The 21,736-nt window shown below is 38.0% G+C and overlaps 1 protein-coding gene across 2 annotated transcripts in view; it reads right to left on the reverse strand.

Annotated features, from left to right (window-relative positions):
• The window catches only part of VPS37A (vacuolar protein sorting 37 homolog A (S. cerevisiae)), a 52,423-nt gene that overhangs the window by 2,498 nt on the left and 28,189 nt on the right, over positions 1-21,736 (reverse strand). For both annotated transcript variants that reach the window (XM_006893552.1, XM_006893551.1), the window contains 5 exons: positions 11,706-11,928; positions 9,969-10,039; positions 7,194-7,321; positions 7,057-7,115; positions 6,912-6,980 (listed from right to left, as the gene is read on the reverse strand). In XM_006893552.1, the coding sequence (XP_006893614.1) occupies positions 6,912-6,980; positions 7,057-7,115; positions 7,194-7,321; positions 9,969-10,039; positions 11,706-11,928 (550 nt within the window). The remainder of the gene's footprint in view (positions 1-6,911; positions 6,981-7,056; positions 7,116-7,193; positions 7,322-9,968; positions 10,040-11,705; positions 11,929-21,736) is intronic.

Genomic DNA, 21,736 nt, shown 5'->3' on the forward strand with positions numbered 1-21,736 from the left:
GGCACTAATTCCACAGTGACACTGTGGGAGTCTCTCTCTATGATGACTCCTGGTATTCTAGGTGTAATCCCATCCTCCTAAGTGTAAATTAGACCAATGGCAAAATATGGCAAAAGGAATGGGAGATTAAGTTTCAGTAAGACTGAAGCTTCTATCTTGTGTGCCTTCTCTCATTAGCTTGTGCTGAGGGAAGCCAACTGCCATGCTGAGATGGTCCCAGATGCCATGGGATTGAGTGAAATCTCTGGGCCCAAATAATTGAAGAATTGAGGTCCTCAGTCCAGTAGCTCATGAATGATTGAATCCTGTCAACAAGAAGTGACTTTGAAAGTGGATTTTCCCCCAGTTGAACCACGAGAGGAAACTAAAGCTTTTGATGATACTTTGACTGCAGCCCTGAAACCAAATCACCTACTTAAACTGTGTTTTATATTTTTGATCATTGAATCTGAGATATAATAAACATTTATTTAAACTCTTAAGTTTTGGGGTAATATTTTCCAAATCAATAGCTCAATACTGTAATCACTGACAGAATGGGTTAAATGAGAATGGTGACTAAGAAGTCAAGATGTGGATATGAAGTTAGGAATCACACTGGCCATCTGCATGAAGTAAGAGTGAATCAAAAGCAGTAGAGATGAGCAGAAAAAAGGTGGGCACTCAAATAGACATTTTCTGAGCATCCTTCTATTCAGGCTTAATTGAACTTAATTTCCTACCTTTAGATAAAATGAAACTTAGAGTTTCTTTTATTATTATTTAAATCTACTTTTTATGATGAGCAAGCTATAATGAATTTCTAGTCTATGCAAATAAGAAAAGTTTCTTAGGACAGAAGAGAATGTTTATTATGCCTCTACTACTGTGGGGACTATTTGGGTTGAAATCTTTTATCACTTATTAGCTGTATGATTTTATAAAGGTTATTTCATTCCATGAATTTTAAAGGAGGGTACAGTCCTTATTTTAACAAATAGTGAGAAATATCTGTAAATGTATGTGATGTGCCTGACAAACTGAGGGCTCACAACTCTTCTCAGTTTCTCTAACAAAAAAATACACACAGAGAGCACTCTGAAAATATTCAGGAGGCACTAGACAGAGTAAATATTATTCTTCTGTATATGAATACTACAGATACTACTAATAGTTAAAGTATAAATATGATAGTAGTTAAGATTACCAAGGAGAAGTTTCTGTTTTTATTTAGGATTCATCTCAGAATCATACAAAGACTACAGTCATCACTAGGCATCAAGGGGATAAATCCCTTACTTGGTAAGGTGGCTAAAACTAAGTTTGTTTTAGTTTTAAATCATAAAATGAATAAAAGGTCTCTAAGGTTCAGGAGTTTGAATCTATATACATTTGAGTTGTAACAATTTGTCTTTGTCCCAGATAAGGCAATGCAAGAAATGGAAATAGGGATTGTCCTTTCTTTCTCAAGTGTCCTTTACTGATTCCTCCTCCCCTCATTGATAAGCACCATTAATCACCTGGATCTAAGTAGCACCGTTTCTTATGTTATCCTGTTTTACACATGCAGTACAAATATAGCAGTTCTTTATCTTACAAATTTAGAGCTTTGGAACATTGTCCAATATAGTGCCAGAAGATGAGGTCATCATGTTGGAAGGTATTCAAAAGAACACTGGGTAAAGAGCTGCTTCCTCAAAGTAGAGCCCACCGTAATGGCACAGATGGAGTAAAGCTGAAAGGCCTTCATGTGCTCATACCTATTCAATCTTATGTTGAGCAAATCATTCAAGAAGCAAATCATTCAAGAAGCTGGACTATAACAAGAAGAATGTGGCATTAGGACTGGAGGAGGACTTCCGTAGCCTGTGTTATGCAGATGACACAACCTTGTTTGCAGAAGCTTCAAAAAGATTTGCAGTATTTATTGGAGAAGGTAAAAGACTACAGCCTTCAGTATGAATTAAAACTCAACATCAAGAAAACAAAAATCCTCCCAACTGGACCAACAGGCAACAAATGACGTATTTAATTTTCCTTGGCTCTAAAAATCAACACTCATGGTAGTGCCAGTCAAGAAAGCAAAATCTGTGTTGCCTTGGGCAAATCTGCGGCTGAAGCACAAGGAGATCCACTTAAAGATTAAGATGCATCTGCTCCAAGCCAAGATATTCTCAGTTGCCTCATAGGCATCTGAATGTTGGCCAATGAGTAAACAGTCAAGAATTTATGTCTTTTAATTGTGACACTGGCAAAGAGAATTGAATATACACAGACTGCCAAAAGAACAAATCTGTCTTTGAAGATGTGCAGCCAGGATGCTTCCTTTGTCTTATGTATTTTAGGCATATTATTAAGAGGGACCAGTACATGGCAGAAGATAGCCTGCCTGGAAAAGTAGAGGGTCACTGAAGGAAAGGAAGACTCTAAACGAGATAGACTGATAAGTGACTGCAACAATAAGCATACACAAAGATTTTTAAGATGGCACTGGATTAACTGGGCAGGGTTTCAATCTGTTGTGCATAAGGTTACTATGACTTGGAGTTGACTCAATGGCACCTAATTGTAACTTCATTAAAAATAAACCAAAAAATGCTTGAAAGAGTGCAGCAATATAGTATATTCATGCACTGAAAAATACAGTATCAAAACAGATTTCATTCTTCTCAACATAATCTGTACGTTTAATATGTTGTTGTTATTGTTAAGTGCCATCCAGTCATAGACGACTCATAGGAACCCTATCAATGAAAGACCTGAACATTTGTATAACTTTCATCATTTCTCCAAGTTCATAAAGTTTCTGGAGGCAAGGTATTTCGGAAGTGGATGCCCCTCCTGCTTCCAAGCTAATCAGGGAGCTTCACAAAACACTGTCCACCATGGGTGACCCATTATTGCATCTGACACACAGTCCACATAAAATACCCAGGAGTACTACAGCAACTGATTTAGGCCATGGTCTTTTCAATTACTTGCTGTGTAACTGAAAGTAAATAAAGATGACAGAAGAATCAGGAGCTTCTTCGAGGCAAAGATGGTGAAATTTTGTCTCATATACTTTGGGAAGGAGTGGCATCCACTTCCTAAACAACATGCCCTCAAGAAACTCTATGAACTTTGATAAATGTCGAGAGTTGTAGAGGGGCTTCAGGCTTTTTGTTCATTGGGTCGCTATGAGTTGTGTTCAATTTGAAGGAAAACAACAACATTCACATACTTTGGGCATGGTGTTAAGAATTGCCAGTCCTTTGGAAAGTTGGAGGGTCAGCAAAAGAGGAGACCCTCAACAAGATGGACTAACAGTGACTGTATCACTGGGCTCAAGTATGTAAGACTTGATGAGGAAGGCACAGAATAGGGCAGGGTTCAGATCTATTGTTTGCTCACAGGGTCTCTGTAAGTGGTACTTAACAACATGGCACTTAACAAAATCTCACTGGGCTTTGAAAGCAAGTGAAAGGACCAACAGAGCTTACCACAAAGCAACACGTAAGAATTGCTCACGGTCAGGCATTTGTATGATAAATCTGTGAAAATTCCCCAAAATGGCCACATCTAAGCTGAGCTAGTTGGCTGATTTCTTCTTGGATTTGTGTTTCTACTTGTCTCAAAAGCTCTGGGGCAGGTGGACCCTTGCCCTTCTTGATTCTGGTCATGCTTACAGAACCAGATAAAGGTCAAGCAAATGATGGTTTCTCCTTAAGCTAAGCATTCTATCCGTCTATGGATTCCTTAACCTAAACATGTAATGGAGGTGGTTTGTATGAGAGTGTTAATATTTGTTTACTTCTCAACACCCTTAGGTCCCTGCAGTGCTGCCCTTCTCTGGTAAGTGTCCTGTCCCAGTAAATAAAAATGAATTTATTTTAGTTTGCCTCTGGGTAATTTGTTTGCCTGCAAACAAGAACCTGGAGGGACTTTCCCCATGGGGAACAAACTGCAACACCATTACTATTTATTTTAAAGGACTAGCTTTGGTGGCTTAGTAGTAAGAAGCTGCTCTGCAATCTAAAAGGCACAAGCTCCACCAGCTGCTCCATGGGAGAATAGGCTATCTCCTCCCATGCCTCTGAAAACCCAAGTGACCCTATGAACAAAAGATCTGGACCCTGTTCTATTCTGCATCATCTTCATACTTCCTGACAAAAGAGCCCACTGCATCAGTCAGTCACCCTATCAATCCACCTGGTTGAGGGTTTTCCTCTTCTTCCTACAGCCTCTGCTCTTCCCAACATCAGGCCCTTCTTCAAGGAATAGCACATTTTAGCAACATGTCCAAAGTATGTGAAATGAAGCCTCATCATTCTTGACTTCAAAGAACACTCTGGCTGCATCCTCTCCAAGACATATCTGTTTGATCTCTTTGTTGTCCATGGGATGTTCAGTGCTCTTCTCCAACACCACAGTTCAAAGACGTCAATTCTTTTTCTGTCATCCTTGTAATTTTATGTAATAATGATGTTAGATTCTCCTTACTGCTTTATTTTTTTCTTGGCTGATGTGACTTTATTTCTTTTATCTATTTATTGCATTAGGCAAGGAAGAAAAAAAAGTTTCTATCATTTCTTTAATATTTTTAAAAAGATACTAAGTTGAAACCATTTTGCTGTGCTGATTCCACCTAAATACCTCCCTGTGTTCCAGGACATAGTAAATAATCTGGTTGTTCACTCCTAAATAATGTTTGATGAGACAAAGGGCCAGTGTACAATGGATAAACAACCTACTAACATCAACTGAGCCTCTACCTGCTTTCACCAAAGTGTGCATTTTAAAGAAAATATCTTTGCTATATACTTGGCCAGTGTTGCTTCTGGACTTTGTAGTAAGTTTAGACCTTTCAAAAGATAATTGTCCTTTTAGTCCAGAAAGACAATTTTGACCAAAAAATTCCTTATCAAGTTTAAATCCTTTAATTGTGTAGTTAGCCTCCAGCCTGCAAACTAAAGCTCAGCCTGCCCTTCTATTAACATATGATACCTTTTGACCTTGTATCAAGGAGGAACTTTTCACTGTATGAGAAGGAAATTTTTAACTGTTTTAAACTTTAACTAGGTAACTCCCAGGTTTTCTGTGAATCATGGACTTATTTCCCCATCTCTTTTCCCTCTTTACATTGTTGTTGTTGTGTGCCATTTAGTCACTTGCGACTCCTTGTTACCCTATGTGCAACAGCTCTGACTCCTGCTCTATCCTGTCCCAACCTTATTGTCTGACACACCTACCCCCATTACTCCAGACACTGAATCAATCCACTTCATAGAGTGTCTTCCTCTCCTGCACTGTCCCTCCACCCTCCCAAGCATGACATCCCTCTCCAAGGTCTGATCCCTCCTAGCAACATGTCCAAACTATGTCAGACAAAGCCTAAGAATCCTTGCCTCCAAAGAACAGACTAGTTTCACCCTCACCAGGATGAACCTGTTTGTTCTCCTAGCTGTCCATGGTATGTTCAACACTGTTCTCCAGCACCACAGCTCAAAGGCATCAATTCTCTATTATCCCTAATCACTGTTCGCTCCTCTTTACATGATAAGCTGAAATATTTTCCTTTGAGGTGATTCAGATCAGGAAAGTCTGTATTCAGCTGATGCAGGCAATATAAGACCCAAGACTAGATTGCTATGAGCCTTAGTCTTCAATGGCACATAACAACATCAGGCACCTCCAGGTGTTCTCCCTCATAACAATATGTAATTACAGGAGATGTCAGGTATCATGCAAGTGACTCCTGTAGGACACTCTAGAGAACAGCCATCTAGAAAAGGCATGTTCTGTTGTGACCAAGCACTTCACTTGGAGACAGCCGTATTTAAAGCCACACCCACATTTCTGAAATTTGCCAAATCCTTCTGTCTCAGGGCCATCTTGTTGGCCACACACAGAAAATCAAAGACTACATCCTCCAATATGGATTACATCTCAACATTAAGAATACAGAAATCCTAACCACTGAGCCAACAAACAACATCATGATAGATGGAGAAAAGACTGTAACTGTCAAAAAATATAATCTTAACTGGATCCACAGTCAACATCCTTGGTACCATTAGTCAAGAAATCAAAAAATGTGTTGCACTGGGAAAATCTGCTGTCAAGGATCTCTCCAAAGTATTAAGAGCAACAAGTCAGTTTAAAGACCAAATTCCAAGGCAGGGTATATTCAAGTACTTGCTACGTACACATATGAAAGTTGGACAATGAACATAGATGACAAAAGGAATCATGAGAAAGTAGTACCTATCTCTCCATGTCTTCCTTTAAAAAGTATTTTCTCTAATAAATCTCTCTTTATGTGTAAAGAAATGCCTCAGCTCTTATTTTGCCACTCTACTTGGGATTCTGAAAGTTTCTCACTTTCACTTTTTAGTTTGGCCGTATGGCCAGAAGAGACCGGTCCTCGGAGAAGGATATCATGCTCAGAAGGGTGGATGGACAGAGCAGGAGAGGAAAACCCCGGTGATATAGTAACTGGGGAAATGGGGGTAGATGTGTCGGAGTCAGTGAGACTGGCTCAGGACAGAGCAGGCATCAGAGTTCCTGTACACAGGGTCACTTTGAGTTGCAGGTGACTCCACATAACAACAACTTAACAGAAGGAAGAACCCAAATTTAAGGGCTGCATTGGAGACATTTTCTTGATGACTAGGGAGTAGTTGGCTATACCTTTAAGAATTTTATTTTTAAGCAACATGGGATATTATTAAGTATGTTTGCTTCCACTATGAGACATATGCTGTATTCTTCAATACAATAATTTTTTTCTGAAATAAATGTTGACTTTCATAAGAAAGTCAACATGCCTTTTTGTTTATCACTTGAATTTCAACATAAAGTCTACTACTTGTAAGCACACTTTAACTTTTCAATTTTTTAACATTCTTCTTAAATTTTTATGGTAAAGGGAAAGAGCTGAACAATCTCACCTCACTAAGTTCATGCTGCCTCTGCATCTTCTTTTCAAAGGTAGATTTCATTTGTGTAAGTAATTCATACTAAGAGAGAAAATAAAATGCTGTTTTATTTTATTTTTATATCACACAAAAGATTTTCTTCGAAATAATAACTCACCTTATCTAAAACAGTTTGCCTTTTGGCTTCCAAGCTGGGTTCCAAGAGGAGATTTTTTCCTGTAAAATAAAACTCTTGTTTATTTCTAGATAAAAACCACATTTTCTCAATTTAAACTGAATTAAAGGAAGACATACTTGCAAGCTCTTCAATACTTTTTACTAAGTCATTCTTGTCAGCAATTATTTGTTTTAGTTGAGGCAGAGTTAGAAACTGTTCTAGTAATACTTCCTCTTGTTCATTCATATCTGTGAGTTGTGACACACTAGAAGAAAATAAAAAAGGTTAAAAATGAAAATCAGTTTTTCTTGATGATGATAAATATTCATAACTTTCAGTTTCATCCAAAAATGATAGAATTCTAAATAGCTATTAAAGAATATTATTCTATATAAATCTAAGAAGACTATTTGCAAACTTAAAAGCAAATAAAATATCAAACAAAATGAAGCATAATAGTCTTGTATTCTAACAGAAATCATAGAAATGAATTGTGGTTGAATGGATATACTAATGTTACCTATTATCTCTAAAAATCACCACTCCGGGAAAGAAGTCAGAATTATATAGTTGCCTGAAATCAACAAAAAGATCTATTTTAGAGAATGAGAGTTCTGGTGACTTTAGTGGTAAGGAACTGCACTGTTACTGCTTGGGCATGTGGTTCACACCAACAGGTCTGTGGGGAAAAGATGAGAACTCTCCTCCTGTAACATTTACTACCTCTGAAAATCCACTGCAGGGTTAGTATGAGCTGCTTTGGAACTTGATGGCACATTAAGAGTGTTGTTGTAGTTAAGTGGCATCCAGTTAGTTGTATGCGACTCATAGCAACCCTATGAATGAAAGTCCTCAACACTTGTGTGACTTTCATCCTCTCTCCAGGTTCATAGGGTTTCTGGAGGCAAGCTATTACAGAAGTGGATGCCACTCCTGCTTCCAAGCTTATTTTAATCAGGGAGCTCCACCAAACACTGTCCTCCATAGGTAACCATTAAGGCATGTGACACATCAGTGTCACAGTGTTCAGCTTCACAGCAACTACAAGTTACCGCTGTACAGCAAGTGGACACACCAGGGTTATACCACCTAGAAGAATGTTTGAACAAAAACAATGAAAAATAGGCAGTTAATTTAAGAATGTCCTTAACAGAATAATTCTAGTTAATAAATGCAGAAAAAAATGATAAAATCAAATATTATATTTACAATTCTTAGTGAAATAATGGTCAATGGTTTCAGGTGTTTCAAATGGTTCTGATCTTAATTTCACTAAAAACAAATTAATTATGTATTACTGCTACCTCAAATGATACCATAGAAATTCATATCCACTATTTATGATCTAAGGATGGATTAGCCATGTTTAGACTTGGTTTTGAATTCTGATTCAAAAAAACCAACAAACAAAATATTTTATTATTAAGACACTGGGAAAATGACATAATACTAATCTTTATTAATTTTTTTAGGTATAATAATTATCTTGATCATGGTTATGGATTATATACACACACACACACACATACACACACACATACACACACACACACACACACACACACACACTGAGAAAACTGACATTTTATGGATGAAAACATAGGAACTAGAATTTACAATAATCTTGACCCACATCCACACTTAACCACCCACTCCCCACTGTCCAGACACACACATTAAAAAAACTGAGGAAGAGTTTCTGAAGACGTATATCTCACAGCTAACCCTCTCATGGGTTTTCAGAGGCTATAAATCACATAGGTAGAAACTGCACATCTTTCTTCCATGAGCAGCTGGTGGATTTGAAATGCATTTAGGTTGGCAGCACAATTCCTTATCACTACACCACCAGATGTCTCTCTCAAGATGTACAGAGAGACTAATAACTATTGATACTGAATGACGGATATGTAGAAGTTCATTATACTATTCTATTTTCGTTTGTATGTTTTTGACATTTCCAGAATAACTTTTTTTTAAATTAAGAATTACTGAGACTCTAGATCAAAGTTCTAGGTTAAGTTAGATCAATGTATGTTTCTTCATCTATAAAATGGGAACAAAATACTACCATGGGGTTGTGAAGAGCATTACAATGCATAAACGCCTTAACATACATCTGGCATATTATAAGCACCCACTACTATTACTAGCAAAAATATTAATATCACTATTTCTTAAAAATTAGTGTAAAATACTAAGTCAAATAAAATTGAACAATGTTTCTTTAAACCATATAATTTCTTTTGAGTATTTGGTCATACATGCCTGGTAGGATATGTCCTAAAAGCCAGAGAGAACTACAGAAACAAAAAGCTTGTACCAGTCTTCCATAGTTAGTAACAAATAACCTTATAAGTACTATAAATCTTCAAAGGGTATAAAGGACAAAATGTTTCCGCAAAATGAGTAGTCACAAAACACTGAAGCATCTTTAAGAATCAGTGTTTCCTGTACAAATGTTCTGTTAATTTTAAGTGTTAACAAACTCCGCTGCCATAAATTTTAATGAAACATCTTATGTTTTAAAAATAAAAAATATCTTCAAATATTTTTGCTAACTTTAGTCGTTTATACACAAAGTTCTAAATGTTCTGAAATTTTCAGTAACAGTATATTCAAAATAATTTTTCAGAGTCTAAATCATATGACAGAAATGGCCTTGTTATTTTGTTAACTATTACATTATCACCAGATTTAAGGAAAAATCTCTGGATGCATACTAGTCACTCAAAAAAATACAACCTAAATAGACCTAATGCTGATTTACAAAAATTTCTCACCAGAAACTACAATAAAAGAATATAGAGGATTTTATAAATCTTTTTATTCAGTGAATATATAAAAATTATGCTCTATTTTTAAATGGAAAATAAATTAAGACAATGAATGCCAACTTTAAATTTTTTTACCTTAGTTCTGAGAGTTCTGGAAATGTATCAGGGACATCTGGCATCTTATAACCAAAACCATTCTGGTTTATCTACAAAAGTGTTTTAAATAACATATGTTTCAATTATTTTTGCATCTGTATTCACGTACTTAAAAAAAAAATTTACCTTAAAAAGCATCACATCCTATAGGATTGCTATCATCATAACACCTTAACCTCTGTATTTCCCACTTCCTTTTTTTTTCACCCCACTTCCTTTTTGTCTCCCTTTTCCTTCAGTTAATTTTTTCAGTGTAACCTTGTATGTACATATGAGGTTCCTATTTGGCGGAAGCAGGGGATATTTATGGCCACAGGAGTACCTATGTTGTTGTTGTTTGGTGTCCATGAGTGTTCTTTTTGGGCTAGAATATGACTAAGATTTCACTGATAATAGGAATATATTTCAAGTGCAAAGTATTGTAATAAAAACGAATAATCTAGTAAAATTTAATAACTACACAATTAATTAGCGAGAGTAGAGAAATATGCTTTGCTTGAACAAAGGTTACTTTTAAAAATTCTGAAATCAGTTCTGATGGATATAATGAAGTGTTACATCATTATGGGTGCTTTTTACTAAAGGATTATATGGAATATTTTAATGTCTCTTTATATGTTTTATGGAGAAACCCTGGTGGCATACTGGGTTAAGCATTAGGCTGCTAAATAGGTTAGCAGTTTGAACTCTCTAGGGGGAAGTTGAGGCTGTCTGCTCCTATCAAGATTTACAACCGAGGAAACCTCAGAGTCCTAAGTTGAAACTGACTCAAAGGCAGTAGGTTTGATCTGGTTATTGTGTTTTATGCAAAGTACTGTCTTGTACATAACATTGTATGATACATGATAATAGCTGCGAAGTCTCCCCCCATACCAATGGGATACTTATATGTCCTTAGACATATTGCTTTTCCTATACTCTTCCTGTTAGGCCCATCCCTCTGGCCCACTTAATAGCCCTAGAGTTTGTTTACAGACAAAAATTCAAATATGCCATCTGGTTTCTATCTTGCCATATGTATTAATTTCTTCTTACTCTGGAAAATCCATACTCATATTTTAAAGATCAATCTTTAAAAGAATGCATGAATTCACTCATTTATCTCTCTCATTTTTATGAGTGCCTACTATCAGAATCTGGCCTAGTGGTGAGAAACTATACTGTAATCCCAAAGGCAGGCAGTTCAAGACCAACAGATGCTCTGCAGGAGGATGGGTAATCTCCTCCCTTGTGATGTCTACCTCTGAAAACCCACTGGAAGGTCAGCTATGGGTTGGTTTCAACTCTATGGTACACAACAACAACAGAGATAAAGTAGTGGTGTGAGAAAAAAAAACCCAACTTTTTTTTTTAAAGTCAAGTCATGCCCACTGGTTCTACCTTAGAGTTGTTGTTCTGTACTGTAAGTTGGAACCAACTTACAGGTGACCCTCCAGCAGGTCTTCAGAGGAAGTAAATCACAGGCAAGGAAACTACCCATCTTTCATTTGTGTAGCAGCTAGTGGATTCAAACAACATACCTTTGTGTAGGCAGTGCAATTCCTTACCACTAAGCCACCAGAGCTCTTCCTCAAGTGTCTGTACTTTATGTCTTTTTACTCTTATAGGATGTTCCTAATTTGCAAGTACTGATATATTTGTTCTCCTCCACTGTCACTTAGGTTTAAAAATATAATTTTCAAAGGTAAAAAAATATAGATATACAAAGATACCAACCGGTGCAGAAGTATCTGTCATGGGAATGGGTAATGGCAGATTTGAGAGGATGCCAAATGAAGGAGCAGCGGGTTTGGCTGTGGTATAACTTGTGGTTGAAGAAACAGTATCAGCAACAGATACAGAAGTGATAGTCCTGTTGGCTTCTTGTGGGGGGTAAGGAGGAAGAAATGAAAAACCCTGAGAAGCATAAGGAGCCAGTCCACCTGGGTTACTATATAGGCTGAAGAGAAAGAAAGATCAGATTAGATTTTTAAAGGGTGAAGTATAAACAATTATTCCTAAACTGTTCTTAATATTAAGAATCATATATCATACATGGGATCTATTTCTGTAAATTGAGAAAATACAAGGCACCAAAGAGATTTGTAGTCTGCATGAAAAAGATTGCTTTTAAAAAGCATATAATGATGCTGTTCCAAATATAATAGGCTATTTTTGAGTTTTCAGAATTCCAATGACATACGTTAGTATCTTAAAATAACTAGAATAATTGGAAAAATCTAGTGTTGAGGTGGGAAAGGATTTTCAATGATCTTACATCCAGAAGTCATAAGAGAAAATATAAATTCTACAATAATAAAAAATTCCAATTGACCAAAACCATTGTAAGAAAAGATATACACTATCTATATTGTATGTGAAGCTAATATGATAGATGAATAATTTCTATAATATATATAGAAATATAAAAATTCTTAAAACACTAACTTAAGTAGCAAAGTAGAAAATAGCTAGCATAAAAGAAAAGGGAATAACATCTCTAAAACAGTAAAATATGGTCAGCTTCCTTGTTAGATAAAAACAACAAAAATACTACTAGCACATTACTTTCCACTCATAAAGATCTTTCTTGGTTATAAACTATCTTGGTCAAGAATATGAGGCAAGAGGCATTTTGGATAGGAGTATATTTTGGTACCATAACTGGAGAGGTGGAGTGGCCCACTCACAGGCAGCTGTCAGCAGGTCTCAGAACCCTGTTCAGAACCCTGTGGACCAGGGGCAGACTAGGGAGCGCTCACCTCCTAGTATCCTAGGGACAGCTGCTTGTCAGCCGACTATCTGGTGTCCTGTGGAACTGGGACCTGCGTAGAGGACCTAGAAGCCTGGTTTTCATGTGGAATCTCTTGATTTTTAGATACTAACAACATATTATATTGGCTGTTTTTTTTTAATTAAACCTCTTGTTTAGAGTCAACAAGACATGTGGAGGGCCTTTGTATTTAAAAGTTGGTTTTTATAGGGTGTCAAATGCCATAACAGTTACCTATGTGGACAGTTTTTGGTGGAGCTCCCAGTTTAAGACAAGTTTGGAAGCAGAGTGGCATCCACTTCCTAAACAACACGTTTCTGGAAACTCTATGACCTTTGAGAAACTATGATAGTTATAGGAAGGCTTCAGGTCTTTTGTTCATAGGGTCAGGATGAGTCCTGCTTGACTCTATGGCAATCAACAACAAACAACAGTATACAGATGACATGATAGTATATGCAGAATACCCTAAGGACTCAACAAAAAACTGTTAGTGCTAGTAGACCAGTCCAGTAGAGTGGCACAATACAAGATCAATATACAAGTCAGTGGGATTCCTCTACGGTAACAGAGAAAACATACATAAGGAGCCCAAGAAAGCAATTTCATTTATAATAGCCAACCAAAATTGAGATAATTAGGAATAAACCTAATTTGAGACACAAAAGACCTTTACAAAGAAAACTACAGAACATTTCTGTAAGACACAATGAAGACCTAAAAAAAGTGGAAAAAATGTTCCCTGCTCATGGATTGGAAGACTCAATATAGTAAAAATTACCATTTGACCAAAAGAAATCTGCATGTTTAATGCAATCCTAATACACAGACCAAATTATATTTCAAAAAGACAGAAAAGGCATTTGGCAAGTTTATTTGGAGAGGAAAGAGACCTTGAATAAGGAAAGTACTCTGACAAACAACAAAGAAGTGGGAAGCATAGCACTCTGATCTCAAAAACTACTACACAGCTGTAAAACCAAAACAGCATGGTACTGGTACAAATGACAGGCACACACAGACCAATGACACAGAATTGAGAACCCAAAAATTAATCTGTTTGTCTATGGTCAAGTGACACTATACAAGGAAATAAAAACTGTAAAATGAGGAAAATGACAACCTCGTCAGGAAATGGTGCCAGCAAAACTGGACTGCTTGCTACCTTCAGAAAACGGAAAGAAAATCCACATCTCACACCAAACACAAAAATCAACTCAAGGTGGATCAGTGACCTAGGAGTAATGCTCAAATCCATAAAGATCATTAAGAGACAAAGTAGGACTAAGCTTAGAAGGCCTCGCTCATGGTATAAAAAGGCTGACAAATATAGTCAGAAATATATAACCAGGAGAGTATAAAATTGATGAATGGGACCTTCTAAAGATTAAAGTCCTGTGTGCATCAAAAACATTTTCCAACAGAGTAAAACAAAACTTACCGACTAGGAAAAAACATTTGTCAATACCTTTTCAGACAAGGGTCTTATACCAAAAGTTTACAGAATCCTACAGGGCCTCCACAAGAAAAAGACTGATAACCCAATTACAAAATGGGCAAACGACATGGAAAGACTTTCACAGAGGAAGATAATCAAATGGCCAACAGACACATGAAGAAATGCTCAAATCACTGGAAATAAGAGAGATTCAAATCAAACCCACAAGGAGATACCATCTCACCTCCACAGCAGTGGTAAAGTTGAGGAGAACAGCAAATAATAAATGTTGGAGAGGGTGTGGAGAGATAGGAGCTCTTATATGCTGTTGGTGGGACTGTAAAATGGTACAACCACTCTGGAAGGCAGTTTGGTGTTTCCTTAAAAAGCTGAACACAGAAATTTCATAAGACCCACCTATTCCACTGCTTTAAATATACCCCAAGAAAATAAGAACTGAGAAACAAATAGAGATTTGTATACCAATCTTCATAGCAGTGTTATTCACCATCACAAGAACATGAAAACAGGGCAAATGTCCAAGCACAACTAACTGAATGAATTCAGAAACTGTGGTACATTCACAAAATGGAATAATATGCAGCATGCAGGAGCAATGACTTTGAAAAATCATTGCCTATCCTGGGAGGGACTGGAGAGCATTAGGCTAAGTGAGTTACCTCAGTCCCATAAGGACAAATACTGTGTAAGACCATTGTTGTAGAAATAGAATGATAGATAGTAAAATGTGTACGAGGAACCAAGCCAGAGAAGGTAGGAGCAGAGGGGTGAGGATGTGGGGGGGGGTGGGGGGGGGTCACACAATTTGATGGGTGGAGGGAAGGGTGGGTAAAGGAAATGGGAAAGATCCAGTGAATTCTGAAAGCAAACCAGTATAAAATAAACATTTTATTTAAAACCAAAGAGTCAGTTCTGACTCCATGGCATATAATAACAATTTTATAAATATTTAAAGGGTGAAACCAGGCTACTCCTTAGAGGCAAGAATTCTGAGGCTTCCTCTGACATACTCTGGGCAAGTTGCAAGGAGGGATCAGCCTTTGGAGAGGAATACCATCTTGGGAGGGTGGAAGAACAGCTTAAGACAGAAAGATCCTGAATGAGATGGATGACTCAGTGAATAGGGTAATGGGAATAGGTGTGTCAAGAGACAATAAGGTTGGCACAGGATGGAGTAGGGCTCAGAGCTGTTGTACACAGGGTCACTAAGAGTCATATGTGTCTCAATGGCACATTAACAACAGCAACAGCAAGAAATATTATAACTTTGTGTAATACAGACATATAGCCTATATTTAAGTACTATTAAAAAATAATAAAAAAGATTGCTGGGTGGAGCTCCTCCCCAGCAAAACATCCTAACTGATTAAAAGTATATTTAAATAGGACAAAAAAACCTTTTAAAGTCTATGGAATTTGCCCTAAGGCCATGTAGCATAGAAAGAAACATTTAATGAATAAAGTCTACTTAATCTTTATTTTTAAAAAACCCAAAACACAAAACTACAAAAAGATAAAAAGCCCATTTCTCTTCCCATGAATCTAGTCAGAACTTTGCCACCAGAGAACACAGAAGTAACAGAGAGTAACCTTACATGACAGGCCTTTAGAAGACAGTATGTTTTCTTTTCTTTTTTTCCTCTCTTTTTATAGTCCTCTCTTGTGCTTTCCTCTCTTTTTATAGTCCTCTCTTGTGCTTTATGTCTCAGGTAGTTTACTCTTCGAATCTAGACATTATGCTGTGAGGAAGTCTAAGCCATATACAAAAACCAGATCTAGGTTTTCCAGCTGATACTCAATCCAGGAACCCACTATCATTAAGCTCATTTAAACTAGGAAGAACCCTCCATCAAGTTTCCAAGGCTATAAATCTTAATGGGAAGTGAATAATAATCTTTCTCCTTTGGAGAAGCTGATGGATTTAAACTGCTGACGTTTCCATCAGCAGCCCAACAAGCTATGTACTATGCCAGCTGGGCTCCATTCTAGCCCAGATAAAGCTTCTGTTGAATACTAGTACCAATTGCCAGGCATGTGAGTTAGTGAATCTTTGGGTAATTCTAATAACTAGCCTTTAAGCCAGTCTAATGAACACTGCTGTTGGAAGATCAGAAAAGCTGTGGAATGATATTAAGACTATTATCCAAGAAGAAAGCAAAAGGTCTTACTAAGACAGAGAAAAAAAGACAAGACTGAAATGGATGTCAGAAGAGACTCTGAATATTGCCCGAGGGGAGGGGTAGTGTGGGGAGACAAAACAAAGTATTATAATGAAATATGGAAAGAGCTGGAGTTAGAAAATCAAAAGGCCTGAACTCACTGAACATTTCTTAAGCTGAAGAACAAATTAAATCCTTGAGCTGCAGTACTTAAAAATGCTATGGGGAGAATACTGAATGATCCAGGAAGCATGAAAAGAAGATGAAAGGAGTACACAGAGTCACTGTACCAAAAATAATTTACTGATAGAGAAGAATTTAATGAAACAGCATAAGATCAAGAAGTAGTGATGATGAAAGGGGAATTTCAAGCTGCTTTCAAGGGACTGGCAAAAAATAAGCCCCCAGAAATTGAAGGAATATCAACTGACATATTTCAACAAACAGATGATGTTGTAGTTATGTCTGTAGTTATGCCTGCAACCCATAGCAACTCTATGTACAGCAGCTCTTAAGCTTGCCCTGTCCTAAGCCAGTTTCACTGATTCTGATACACCAACCCCCACTGCTCCAGTAACTGTATCAATCTATCTCATCTGGGGTCTTCCTCTTCTGTGCTGTCCCTCCATCCTTCCGAGCATGAGGTCCTCCAAGGACCAGTCTCTCCTGGCCATGTGCATAAAGTATGTGAGAAGGAGCTTCAAAATAGCATCCAAGGATAAACTTGGTTTCACCCTCTACACCCCTGGATGTACTAATCAGGTTGTTCTAAAAAATTCGGAGGGCAGTGACCTGGTCAACTGATTAGAAAAGATCCATATTTATTCCCATTATAAAAAAGGGTGACCCAACAGAGTGTGGAAATTATCAAACAATCTCACTAATACTACATGCTAGCAAAAATCTGCTGAAGATATCTCAAAATGACTACAACAGGACATTGACAAAAAATTGTCAAAAACACAAACTGGGTTTAGAAGAGGTCTTGGCACTAGGGATATCACTGGTCAATGCCAGATGGATCTTGGCTGAAAACAGAGAGTACCAGAAAAATGGCTATTTGTATCTTAGTGACTATGCAAAGTCATTTGACTGTGTGAATCACAACAAACTGTGGCTAACCTTGAGGAGAATGGGAATCTAAGAACACTTGAATATGTTCCTGTGAAACTTAACACAGCATGGTTTAAAATCAAGAAAGGAGTGTGTCAGGAGTGTGTCCATTCTCCATTATATCTTTTCAATCTATTTGTGGAACAGATTATTTGAGAGGTTGGACTTTATGAAGAAGAATGTGGCATAAGGATTGGAGGATGACTTATCAACAATCTGAGTTATGCAGATGACACAACCTTACTTGCTGAAACTGAGGAGGCCTTGAAAAGTTTACTGCAAAATGTCAATGACTACAGTCTTCAATATGGACTGTATCCCTAAATCAAGAAAACAAAGATACAATTGGGCCAACTGGCAGCATCACGGTAGATGGAGAAAAGACTGAGGTTGCTGATAATTTCAGCTTGTTCAGTTCCACAATCAACACTCTTGGCACCAGCAATCAGGAAATCAAAAGATAAACCACTTGGGAAAGACTGCTATCAGGGATGCATCCAGAGGACTAAAGTGCAACATTATCAGTCTAGAGATCAAGATGCACCTGGATCCAAGCCATGGTCTTCACAACTATTTGCCATGCATCTGACAGCTAGAGAAAGACTACTGATAACAGAAGAAAAATCAATGTCTTTTAGTTGTGGTGTTGGAGAAGAGTATTAAACATACCACAGACTGCCAAGAAAACATACAAGATATCCTAAAGACGGTGAACCACTGCTCTGAGGAGGCAAAGAGCTCCACCTCACATACTTTGGGAATGCTGCCAGGAGGGCCCAGTCCCTTGGAGAAGGACATAATGCTTGGAAGGGCAGAGGTCAGTGCAGGAAAGGAAGAGATGGATTGACACCATGACTATAGTCATAGGGACAAGTGTGTCAGAGACAGAATTGCTCAAGAGAGGGCTGGGATCAGAGCTACCCTTCATAGGGTCACTGTGATGGGTCATAGTTGCCTCAGTGGCACAGCTCTTTCCAATTTAGGCTGACCAAGTTGTATATTGTTGCTGTTGTTACATGATGACAAGCTGGAACAGACAAGTTGACCTTCTGGCATGTTTTCAAAAGCAGTCAATTGCATGGGATGAGATTGCTCATCTGTGGTGTTGGCCTAAAAGTTGGCTTTTTTTTAAAGCCACTACAGTTAGCCACCTCTGGTCTCCAGCTACCTTAACTGCAGACACATGTTCTTGCAAATCAGCATGGTCTTGCAAATCATCAACAGCTGTGGGACTAGGATAGGCAAAAGAGTGCTTTCCATACTGGACAACATAATTTGAGACACTCAAGATTTGTGGCAGCAAGACTTAAGGGAGACTGGAGCAAGAACCTGATGGTAGACAGACTGTGGCATTGCTGTGGAGAAACTGTGGCAAGGTGTAAGCAGAGGAGCCCTGAGACAAAGATCACAGTTAAAGGCTTTTACTGTTCTTTTTTTTTTCTTCTTCCTGTTCTTGGTGAACACTTGAAGGAGAAGGTGACTTAAAATTGCTCCGACACAAACTTAAATAGATTTGGATTTGACTGCTGAACTGAAACCAGAAACTGCACTAATTGAAGAATTGTGCTTTGGAATTTGAGCTAACAGTTAGACTTGTATTGGGTGATATTCTTGGTCTTCCCTACTCTCCAATTTATTTCCCAAATAAACCCAATATCAGTACCTCGTCTGTGAGTCGGCAACAAATAAACATATCTCTTGCTGCTGGTGGGGCTCTCCAGGCTCCACAGGGCTGGGCTATGGGTTATCTGCTTTCTGTTTTGGGGCAGTAAGGGTGTGTGTTATTCTCACACCCTCTCATCCATTCAGAAAGATGTTCATGGCCCTGTGCCCTTATACCCCGTTTTCTCTTCTTTATATACCACCCTTCTCCTGCAGAGCAGTTGGTGGATTCAAACTTCAGGCCTTTAAGATTACAGCCTAGCTTCCTACCACTAGGCCACCAGAACGTTCAAAATTATAGATTAGAGAGTAAAAGAGAATTTTGACTGTTTTAAGCTATAATTCTGTGAGTAATTTGATATCACAACAAGCTGTGGCTGACTCTGAGAAGAATGGGAATCCCAGAACATTTGATTGTGCTAGTGCGAAAACCTATACTTGGACCAAAAGGCAGTTGTCAGAACAGAGCAGGGAGACACTGGATGGGTCAAAATCAAGAAAGGGGTCCGTCAGGGATGTATTTTGTCTCCATACCTTTTCAATCTGTATGCAGAACAGATCATGTGAGACACTGGGCTGTATGAGGAGGAATATGGCATCAGAATTGGTGGAAGAATTGTCACAACCTGTGTTAAGCAGATGACACAACCCTGCTCACAGAAACTGAGGAGGACCTGAAGCGATTGCTGCAGAAGGTCAAGGACTGCAGTCTTCAATATGGATTGAAGCTCAATATCAAGAAAACAAAGATTTTCACCACAGGGCCAATTGGCAGCATCAGTATGGATGGTGAAGAGATTGAGATAGTTAACAGTTTTAGTTTGCTTGGCTCCACAGTCAACACTCTTGGTAACAGCAGCCAGGAAATCAGGAGATGAACTGCACTGGGAAAGAGCTGTGAGGGACCTCTCAAGAGTACTGAAGGGCAATGATGTCAGAATGGAGACTAAGGTGCACCTGATCTAGGCTATAGTCTTTGCAATTACGTGCTATGCATCAGAGAGTTGGACAGTGAATAGGGATGATAGAAAGAGAATTGATGCCTTTGAGTTGTGGTGCTGGAGAAGAGTGTTGAATACACCATGGACTGCTAGGAGAACAAACAGGTTTGTCCTGGAGAGGGTGAAGCCAGAATGTTCCCTGGAGTCAAGGATTCTGAAGCTTCGTCTGACATACTTTGGGCATGTTGCAAGGAGGGACTGGTCCTTGGAGAAGGACATCATGTTTGGGAGAGTGGAGGGATGGTGCAGGAGAGGAAGACCCTCGATGAGAAGGATCGATTCTGTGAGTGGAGTGGTGGGAACGAATGTGTTTGAGACAGTGAGGTTGGCACAGGATAGAACAGCATTTAGGGCTCTTGTGGTCGCTATGAGTCACAAACAACTCGGTGGCACATAACAACAACAACAACATAGGGAAGTGGAATTCTGGTATGACAAAAAAAAAGTTTCTAAAACACAGGAATGGCTTTGGGAACAAGAAGAAAGCTGAAGGTGGAAGTAGCCTCAGGAGCGTGGGAGAAGCTGAAAGGCCTCAATGAGACTGTCAGCAAGAGATTCAAGGTACTTTAAAGAGACTGTCGATGAACACTTAAAGGTGAGCACAAAATGTTCTTGGAAGGAGAAGGGTTGTTATTTATGAGGGACAAATTACTAAAACCATTGCTTTAACTAAAGTGGAAAACAGAAAATGTATCTAGTGTATTATACAATTTATCATCAAAGATTTCTAAGTAGTATTGAAAACGTCTGATTTCAGCACATTGCAATAAAATGTGAGAGAAGAGAAAGAATCCAGTATTATATATAAAAGACAGGACTAAATGTAAGAGATAGGACTTCTTGAATTTCAAAATACATACTCTCATTCCCAGCTTTTCTAAAATTTTCAAATAAGAGAGAGCTTCAATACAAAGGTCAAGTTCAGAACGAAGCTATAAAAGTGTTAGTTAAGACCTCTGAAAGAACTCACATAGTCCTTCAGAAAACTTTCAGTGAGACAAAAAGCCTTCTAGGGTTTTAAAGAATGTTTAGGGGACTATCTCTAAAAACTCTTAGTCAAATGAACAAGAAAAGCTTTCTTGAAAGTTCTGTTGAGTATTGCTTTTGTTTAATAAAATGAGCAAAAAGATAAATTCACAAGAAAAAAAAAAGCATGTGAAAGTAATTGTTTCTTCTTGGTTTAAAAAGAACAGGCGCTAAACCAAATGAAGGACTCTTTTGACATTTACATCTGTAGAGAACTAGGTTGAGGGACAAAACCAATCTTTCTTAGATGCATATAAATGTTACATTTTACAGAAAGGAAGGATGACACAGAATGCAGAACCAAGAGCCCAAAATGATTCGGCAGACAATCACCCCCATGAAGTTAAGACCAAGTCTTAAAAGAAATAATACGGTGCAACCACTGTGGAAGGCAGTATGGCGCTTTCTCAAAGGGTTGCAAATAATGGGACAATTAAAACAGACATTCGGGGGGGAGGAGGGGAAGAAGAACGAACTGGGGAGGAAGGAAGAGAAAACAGTGCAACAATGAATGAATGAAAACCCAAAATCTCTGTAAATGTTCATTAAAACTAATAAAATTTAATAATAATTTA

Source organism: Elephantulus edwardii, unplaced genomic scaffold (assembly GCF_000299155.1).
Source record: "Elephantulus edwardii isolate Elephantulus edwardi_28Jun2011 unplaced genomic scaffold, EleEdw1.0 scaffold00128, whole genome shotgun sequence".
NCBI classification, from domain to species: domain Eukaryota; kingdom Metazoa; phylum Chordata; class Mammalia; order Macroscelidea; family Macroscelididae; genus Elephantulus; species Elephantulus edwardii.